Source organism: Manis pentadactyla, chromosome 11, assembly GCF_030020395.1.
Source record: "Manis pentadactyla isolate mManPen7 chromosome 11, mManPen7.hap1, whole genome shotgun sequence".
NCBI lineage: Eukaryota > Metazoa > Chordata > Mammalia > Pholidota > Manidae > Manis > Manis pentadactyla.
The window spans coordinates 11,890,788-11,900,120 of record NC_080029.1 but is presented as its reverse complement, the minus strand read 5'-3'; the positions used below and the strand labels follow the sequence as shown (position 1 = coordinate 11,900,120).

General features: G+C 50.6%; 1 protein-coding gene across 4 annotated transcripts in view; it reads left to right on the top strand.

The window, feature by feature from the left end:
* The first annotated feature begins 6,043 nt into the window (after positions 1-6,043).
* Positions 6,044-9,333, top strand: part of SLC24A4 (solute carrier family 24 member 4) — a 162,565-nt gene continuing 159,275 nt past the window's right edge. For 2 of the 4 annotated variants that reach the window (XM_036882265.2, XM_036882263.2), the window contains exons 1-2: positions 6,046-6,760; positions 8,597-8,707. In XM_036882265.2, coding sequence (XP_036738160.2) covers positions 6,631-6,760; positions 8,597-8,707 — 241 coding nt within the window. In that variant the 5' untranslated portion in view covers positions 6,046-6,630. Of the gene's footprint in view, positions 6,761-8,596; positions 8,708-9,333 lie in introns of all 4 variants that reach the window. The other 2 variants (XM_036882261.2, XM_057488196.1) reach the window with 2 other exon arrangements.

Below are 9,333 nucleotides of genomic sequence, written 5' to 3'. Positions count from 1 at the left end.
TAAACGGGTGCTCAGTAATGTTTTCTGAATGAATAGTAAGCAAAGGGATTGGTTATTTCCATGTTTCAATCCAAGGAATCTGAGAAGCAGGCTAGCAGCTCCATAGCGTGATTCCAGGAACCACAGGCCAAGTCTGCTGAAGCCTCTTTCCTCTGCTGGTCAGCCTTGGCTGGGAGTCTCCACCGTTAGTCAGTAACCAGCAGATGACCCAGGCAGGAAGCAGAGCCATGACATGCAGCCTTCTGTCCCTACTTAGAACTGACTTGTCCTACAAGCTACTTAGCACGTCTACTGGGAGGAATAGTTGTGGCATGGGGTAGTGGTGAAGGGACGGCTGATGGGCAGAAGGCTAGGTTCAAATTCTGCCTGTACTTCTAACTCCTTGTGCAAACTATGAGCAGACCACTTAATTGCAAAGGACCTCATAAAATGGGGATCCTAATTCTGGCTCTGCCTACTTTCCAGGGCTACTACTGGGATCAAAAATACAGGTATGGTGAAAACACTGCATATGGCAGATGCCAATGGGAGAAACTCGGCGAGTGAAGTCACATTTGCTGACTGTGGGCCAGCAAGGCTTCTCCCTTCCTTCCAGAGTGTTTACTGCCCACTAAGTAAATCCGCTAAGTCCCGGTAGAGTGCATGGTGATGTAGTTCCTGTCCCCACAGAGCTTGGAGTCTTGCAGAAACCAAACACAAGCAAATAGGCAATTTTGATATGGCATGACAAATTATTTGGCAGAAGTACAAGGCACCATAAAAACACAGAAGGGGGAGCTCTTAGACTTCAGTGGTCTTGGAAGGCTTCTCAGAGGGAGAGATATCTCCTCTGAGATTGGAAGCAAAAGAAAGAGCCAGGTGTGTTAGCCAGTTTAGGCTGCTATAACAAAATACCTATATAATAGACTGGGTGGCTTATAAACAACAGAAATTCATTTCTCATAGTTCTTGAGGCTGGAAGTCCAAGATCACAGTTCCAGCAGATTTGGTGTCTGGTGAGATCTATTTCCTGTTCGTAGACAGCCATCTTCCCACATGTGCTCACCTGGCAGAAGGGGAGAGGGAGCTCTCTATAAGGCACGAATCCCATTCATGGGGCCCCACCCTCATGACCTAATCACCTCCCAAAGTCACCATCTCCTAACACTATCACCTTGAACAACAGGTTTCAACACAGGAATTTGGGGGAGACAAAAACATTCAGTCCATACCACCAGGCAAAGGGACTTTGGAGGCAGGAATGCACGTTCAAAGGAAATGAAATAAGTCACCTCTGAAGAACAAGAAAGAAGCTGAGAGGGATTCTGAATAGCTAGAGCGTGGAGTGAAAGGAGTGGCTGATGAACGACTGGGCTGGAGGGGCTGGAAGGAGCAGGGGTTTTCCACCTCGGCTGTAGCCTGGCTGAAATACCAATGCCCAGTTTTCAGCTCCAGGTGGTCTGAAGCACCCCAGGTGAGTTGAACAGAGCCAGTGTTGGCAGTGTCTGGTTAGGTCATGCAGGATCTTACATGCCAAGCTGAAGAGCTAGAAGCCTGTCTTGAGAGCAGCATGCAGTCTCGGAGGGTTTTAGGGAAGGAAGGGACATAATTAGATTTTTCTTTCATCAGAACAATTACTCTAGCTGCTGGGTGGAGAAAGGAATGTGGTAGAAAGACTGGGCTTAGAGACACTGGTTAAGAAGCACAGAGGCCATGGTGTCAATAAGGACAGAAAGGAGGGGGCATCATCTAAGTGAGGATGCACTGGAGTGGGAGGGAAGAGGTGGGAAGATGAGGCCCAGATTCCCAACGTGGGCAATCCCCCGAACCTGTAGTTCAGATTCCTGAAAAGGCTCCAGTTGCAGACTTCTGAATCAGCAGCAAATAACTCCAGCCAGAGTATTGATAGGTGCTTTGGGAAAGAGGGGCAAAGAGCGAGAAGAAAAGAGAGCTAAGAACAGAGGCACAGAGGCCTGGTCAGAGAAGGAAGAGGAAGGCGGTCAGCACATACTGTCCAGAAAGGTAAGGATGTGCCCTTTGCAAGGAGGGTGCATTCAGCAGTGTCAGATTCTGCTGCAGTGTATCCACAAATCACTGGTGACCTTGACAGTGAGGATGAATGGAAACTGGGGTAGTGCCAAAGTGATGGGAAGAGGTGGCACCACTTCACAGGGGCAGCTGTTCTTTATCTTCTTCACACTGTAGCCAAAATGTGTTCTATGTATTCATCCCTATCTGCTTTATTTATTAAGCAACTAATGTGCTGGGCACTGTGTTCAGAACTAAGGATAAGAGGGCAAGTCCTCACTTGCCAGGAGTAGACAGCTGCCCTCACTCATACCACAAAACCGTGTGATGCTAGTGCTATATTGGAGATGCATGCCAGGGGCTTTGGAACAAGCTGGACCAACCCTACTAGGGAGGGGAAAGGCCAAGCAGGGAAGGCCCTAGAAAGCAAGGAAGAGGGGCAGGGTTTGCATTGGTGTGGCCGTCACTGGGGCTGTCCTCTACAGAGTTCAGGTCTCAGCCATCAGGGGAAGAACGGCCCTTGTGGACCTCCTGGTGGTTTAGTGGGGCCAGGTGTCTGGCTGCAGCCAATGAGTGGTGGGTACCAGTGGGCATGTCACTTCCAGGCCAGAGTATTCAGTTGCCTTGCAAGTTCCTCCTGAGATCTTCCTTCCCTCTGGCATGGCAAGCAGCAGTGGTTAAGTCTGTGGCTGCTCCCAGGCACCTGAGTAACTGCCTCTGGATAGACAAAAAGTGTAGGGGAAGAAAAACTGTGTTCCTCTAACCATTTTAGGATCATTGGCTGGGGCCCTGTAAATCAGACCAAAAAAAGACAGATCAATGAGAAACACAAACAAGTTTATTAATATGCGCATCACATGTACACCTGAGAGCACCTAGTAATGAGCAGCTCAAAGGGGTGGTTAGAACTTGGGCTTGTCTAACATCTAACAAAAGAACAATTCAGTTTTAGAGAAGTAACAAGACAAAGTGAAAACACTTTGAGCTTCTGGGGGTGGCAAATTGTGGGAAGGCAAATATATGGGGCAACTAGTGATAGATAAGGGCTAGTTTTGTCAAAGATTGTTACACAGATTCCTCTGGTACTGTTTCTGGGCTGATCAGGATCTAAGCTGTCACCAGTGGTTAGCTTCTGCCTTCCTGGTAGAAAAGGGAGGGGGAAATATCTACACATTTAAGTACTGCTTTAGGCAAACAGGACAAGGGCAGAGGGATCTACTTGTATCTGCTTCTTCTCATTTGCCTTCAGCTAAAAATAATCCCTTTGCCAAAGTGGCACCGTCTGGGATGGTATACTCTACTACCCTGGAGCAAACTTTTGTTGTTTTACTGTTGTTTGTTACTGTCACCATAGCATAACCTCGCTCAGTGGTTCTCAAAGTATGGTCCCCAGACTAGCCACATTAGGTTCATGTGGCAACTTCTTAGAAATACAAATTTTCAGGTGCCACCCCAGACTTACTAAAGCTGAAACCCTGGGGGCTCAGCAATCTGAGCTTTAACAAGCCCTCTGGGGGGTTCTGAGGCGTGCTCAAGTTTGAGACCCTCTGTTGTGGCTGCTACTCATTAATCGAGTCATCAGGAAGGCAGAGCAGGAGGGATTAGAATGCAAAGAGAAGGTCATTCTAGTAAACTTGAAAAAAATGGAGGATGAAGACTATTTAAATGGCCAGAGCAAAGAATCTGTAAGAAAAAACGATTGGACCCATTCCCATGGACTGAGCCTTCTGTCAAAATGGCCAGAACTATTTTGGGTGGTTTTCTGCTATGTCACATCAGAAGAAAACTGTCACAGAAGGGATACTCCAAGTCCAATGGCAGTGAAGCCAGATCGAGGGCCTCAGATAAACCCAGAAATGTGTTTTCCACTTGTCCACAGCCTTGCTGACTTAGAAAATGTTCCAGAATGCTTTGAATCTGAAAGGCACATAAAACCCAATGCTCTTTTCTTCAGGGTGAGTCATTAGAGCCACAGCAGAGGCTATTTGGTAAGGGGCACTATTTCAATGAAGCAAAAAGTACAATTTCAAATGAATTGCTTTTTAAACTGTCAAATAAAAGGAATCCATTTGTGCATGCAAAATTATTCCAAGGTGCTAACTATTAGCTGAGGTGAAAGCTGTCAAAGAAAAGAAATGTTCTGCTAAAGAGCTGGCTAAATGTTTAAAGACAGACACCTGATGACTCCGTTGACCTGTTTTGGATTCAAAAATTTCTATTTTCACTGGCCTTGGATGAGCTCCTGGACAAAGTTTTAAGAAAATATTAAATCCAAGTAACAAGATGCCATTTTGTTCACTGGAGTTACTTTAACCAGTGGGACCCTAATGCTGTTTTATGGATAGGACAATAGCACATTATCACTTCTAACTTTTCCCTTTGGCTTCAATTTGATGCCAAAGGCCCTTGGCTAGCTTTCCCAGTGACATATTTAATACTGTTATGTGGTTCTGTATTTGCTATTGATAAATGCATCCTTGTACAGCCGAGTCAGTGTGAAGAAAATTCTGCAAAGATATGAAAAGGGCCTTTTTTTTTTTGCCTCTGGCAGGCATGTTTGGTACAGGTCACCAACATGGAGGATGAACTTCCATGGTAAAGTGTCTCTACAGACAAAACAGAGCCCTGGCCTTTTCCATTTCATTTCCACTAGGGGTTTCCAGTGCAATTAGTCCTGTGTTCATGCCTTCAGTATCTTAGTGGGCACTGAGGCAGGGCTGCTGAAAATAACTAGTGAGGCTTCTCCCTCCCCCAGCCCTCTAGGTAGCTCTTACCTGGGTCACTATGCCAGGGTAACACAAGCAAAATTATCCTTGCTTACTCAGTCCAAGGGAAACTGTGCAGATGGTGACCAGCTAGGGCCATTGGGACAGACCTGAAAGGGCCATGCTTTACACTTGAATGCATACAAAAAAAGGTCTGTCTTAAAATGCACATTCTGACTTGGAAGATTTGGGCTGGAACCTTAGAGCCTGCATTTCCTGCAAGATCCTAGGCAATGCTCATGTTGCTCTGGACCATATTTTGAGTAGTGAGGGGATAGTGCACGTTCTGCAAAACAGAGACTTTTTAGAATTGACCGTCTGAACATTTATCAGGGTCTGGCTCCCCTTTGGTTTAGGGTTCCTTGAAAATGGAAGCTGGATCTTACAATTTTTTTTTTTTTTTTTGGTTGCTCTGTTTTGTTCTCTGGCTGGCACTTACAGGTCCCTGCACACGGTGGGTACTTATTTAATTAAACAGATCTGGCTTTGCTCCAAAAAGGATTTTAAGTGAACTTAACCCCTCCAGGTCGTCACTAGGTGCCCGATGAACTGACCACTACCCTCTGGGCAGTGAGGCCCTCCGTCCGAAGCGCCGCACACCTGCTCTTAACTGTTTACACCTCAGCTGCTGCTCTTCTGAAATTCTCCCTCCTGCCCCATTTTAAAAGCGGTTCCCACTAGAGAGCCATCAGAGAGAAGGAGGAAAAACAAAATCAAACACAAACCAGAAAGCCCTGAGAAGTAAGGCTCCAGAACACCAAAAGCTCAACACTCCGCGGTGGGGCCGCAGGACTCCCGGGCTCCCCTCTCTGCGGGGGGCGAGCGTTTTGCAGGTCGGCGTGCGCCCCGGCTCCCCAACTCGTCCCAGGGCCTTGCAGGAGCGGGTCCTGCGGGCGCTGGCGCCTGTTGGCTTGGTGCAAGCCTGTTTCTGTTAGCTCAGCTCGAGCAATTAATCTTCTCGGGCCTCAGGGGTCGTGGGGAGCCTGGACAAGAGCGACCCCTCTGCAGGAACTCTCGTTCCGGGAGCCCCTGCGGCGCCATAGCGTGTTCCCCTCGGCAGCAGCCGCGGGAGAGGCTCGCTCGGGCTCCCAGGGGAGCGCGGGGCGGGAAGGGGCGGGGGGCGATCACACTGGTCAGCAGTGGAGCCGCGCGGGGGCAGGAGGCGCTCCCGGGCGAGGGCGCCCCAGGGGAGGAGCGCGCGTGCCGGGGCGGGGGGAGAGGGGCGGGGGAGAAGGGAGGTGAGCGCCGCGCGGGAGGCGCTACGGCCTCGCACACGCAGGCGCCGGCAGCGGCAGCGGCAGAGAAAGTTCCCGGGGAGAGCTGGCCCCGGGAGGGCTGACGTCCAGCCGCCCGCCGCGAGGGTCGCGGGTCCCGTGCGCTCCAGCCCGCCTTCCCCCGAGCGCCCCGGGCCGCCCCGAGCACCGCCGGCGGGCAGTCGCCGCCAAACTTGGAGCGGGAGGATGCTGCGAGTGGGAGCGCGGGGCGCGGGGGCGCCCTGAGTGCCCCGGGCGGGAGCCCGCGAGCGTCGTTGCGAGGCTGAGCGGACAGGTAGCGGCTCCAGCGCCGGGACTGCGCCAGCGCCACCGTCGCCTCCTCGCCACAGAGCCATGGTGTGTGTGGCGTGCACGCCGCGCGCGGGACTCTGAGCTCCGGCCGCCCTGCTCGCCCCCACCACCCCTTCCCTCTCGGCTCCGAGCCGACCTCGCCCGCGGGCCAGGAGGCTTTGCTTTGGCCAGGAGCCTGTCGCCTCTAAGCCTAGCGTCGCCCGCTGCAGCCCCAGCGCCTCTCAGCCACAGATACCACTCCGGCCGCCAAAGCTCTCCATCCTCTCCCAGGGACAGCGCGCGGGCGCTCCGGGATGGCTCTCCACCGGCCCCCCAGGCCGCGCAAAGTTCGCAGGAGGCGAGAGATGCTGCCGCAGCAAGTTGGCTTCGTGTGCGCGGTGCTGGCCCTGGTGTGCTGTGCGTCCGGCCTCTTTGGCAGCTTGGGTAGGTGCCGGTGCGGGCCGGTCCCCCCGGGAGTTGGGGTCTTGGGCTGGAAGCCGCCGGGCAGCTCCGAGATGTCTCCCTTTCCTTCCGCGTCAGGTTGGTCCCAAGGGTTCCTCCAGTCGCCTCCCCACCCGGCAGGGAGAGCGCACCCAGGAGGGCTGACAGCGACGCTCTGAGCTGCGCGCGGCCTCTGGGGGCTCGGGACGCGGCTGCAGGTCTGTGTTACTAAGACGAAAGCTTGAACCGCTGGCTCTTCGGTGCCAGGGTCCTGTCTCCCAAGCGGGGAATGGGCAGAGCAGCGGCGGGGGCCGCAGGCGAACGAAACTGAGTGGTCCTTTCTCCAGTTTTGCCGAGGGGAGAAGGTTGTGCTCCGCGTCCCTGAAAATCCAGATTCTGAAGCTGGGCACTGAGTTTCAGCCCTCTGCTCTCCCCTGCCAGAGAGGCGCCCTGGACGGCCTAATGTGTCCTCCCCAAGCCCTAAAAGCGTTGGGGGTAGTCTGTCCCCTCTGGAGGTTGCTGCCTGTTTCAGCATCGCTTCTCTCTCAATCCCCGCTGTAAGGGAGCCCTGGTGTCGAGCCACAGTCCACACTCCTTCATCCACACAAGGGATTTGGGAGTCGCTTAGGATATGCAAATCTGAGGTGGAGAGAAGAAAGTTTAAAAAATGTGTTTTGGTGGTGGAGTGGCGATTTGGGTCCATGTGGAACCTTCCCAAGATATTCACTTGGCCAGTAGTCCCATTCTCAGTTGGATACTCTGGACCTTTTAGATTTGCTTTTCACATTTTAAAAAATGAAAGAAATACAGGTGACTTAACAATTTGGATATGGAGATAAAGCAGGTGCTACCTTCCTGAGCGATCATAAAGGGACAGTTTAGAGAGGTTTATAGTGATAGGTAGGCAAAAATCAGGTGGAACTTGATTAAACCCAAGATACTGCCTTTCAAAACCCAAATTTTGTAATTGGAGGCTGTAAGGTGAAAAAGTGGCTCTTTCCAACAGAAACCCAGAAAGATTATTTGAGCATCTTAGTACCTGGAGCTTTGCAATTGGGCAAATCAGGTAGATTTTTCCCCCTCAGTTACACACCAGAAATAACAAAATACCTAGAGGCTCTTAGATGTCAGCATTATGGAAGAGGTGGTATTACACAGCTGAAGCAGAGTGTGCATCAGGAGAGGTAAATGAATACTCTAAGGGTCTTAAAATGAGAATCATTTTTATTTGCTGGATCAGGAATCGGGGTTTAGCTGCATTTGCTCATTGGCATCCACACCAATGATCTCCCTTGTTACTCAGTGCTGTCCTTGACCATCTGAATCAGCATCACCTGGGAGCTTGTTAGTATGGAAATACTGGTACCAGCCCCAACCTACTGGATCAGAATCTGCATTTTAACATGGTCCCAGGTGATTTGTGTGCACATTCAAGAGTAAGAAGCCTTGGGCCAGACCCCATCAACCCTCTCTACCTGCTTGCTAACATATCCATTTGTAGTTCTCCAGGGCACGGGCACCTGAGTGTGTTTACTAGACACGGACTTAATGGGCCCCTATCTAAACCCTTTGTTGCACCTGTGAGGGGCCACGTGATCTTGGCCAAGGTCAGATCACAAGCTGACCCATCCAGGACCAGAAACAATGAACTAGATCTGGGAAACAGATTTATTGTGTGTAAGCAGGTGATGTTCTCCCAATCATTGTATCACTCTCTACAGGTGGCTCTAGTGAAACAGGGCTGCTGCTGACATAAGGAGGCACAGATATGTAAGGTTATTTCAAGAATGCAGGTACCACATTGACCTAATGGTCTCTGTGATTTCTTTTCCAATCCAGGGCACAAAACTGCTTCTGCTAGCAAATATGTTCTACCAGACACCTGGAGACATAGAAAGCTGATGGCAACAGTGAATGGGACTCAGACAGCTAAGAATTGCACAGATCCTGGTAAGAAATAGCTCTCCACCTCCACCCCTCGGGCATTTGGCTTGACCGGGAGGTGGGGCTTATGTGGACAGTTAGCAGCCAGAGCTGAGAAAGGTGGTGTTATGAACCTTGGTGGGAAAGGGTAGTTGTAAGGCATTGAAAGCTGAAGTACTGTTGTGCTTTATCCAATAACTGAAAAGGTCACATTCAATTGTTTTAACATTTCACTTTTTGTTCTCAAAATGCTCCTAAAGGCTCCATGTTTCCCCAGCTCTCTTGATTTTGTTTCTCTGGTGTCTTTGCTCTCTGTTGCTCACCGTACCCAGGGAATAGAGTTGGGGCCTATCCTCTCACTCCAGGAATCTGAGGCACTAGATTTAGCACCATCCACAAGGAGAATACTTTGTGGGGAGAGAGTATTCTCCCAGCTGCACTGGGAGAATCAGGGTTAGTGCATTTTTTACTGGTTTCTAGCTCTCTGGTGCCCTCATCTTTGGCTGGCTGTGCTCTCCTCCTGACTTGAATCACATATAGCCTGGGCATGTAGACTTATACAGAACCCTGTTTCTTAGGACAGAGTCTTTAATACACCATTGTTGCCCCATATCTTCAGTTGCACTGTCTGATCAAAAATTATTTCCTAGCTA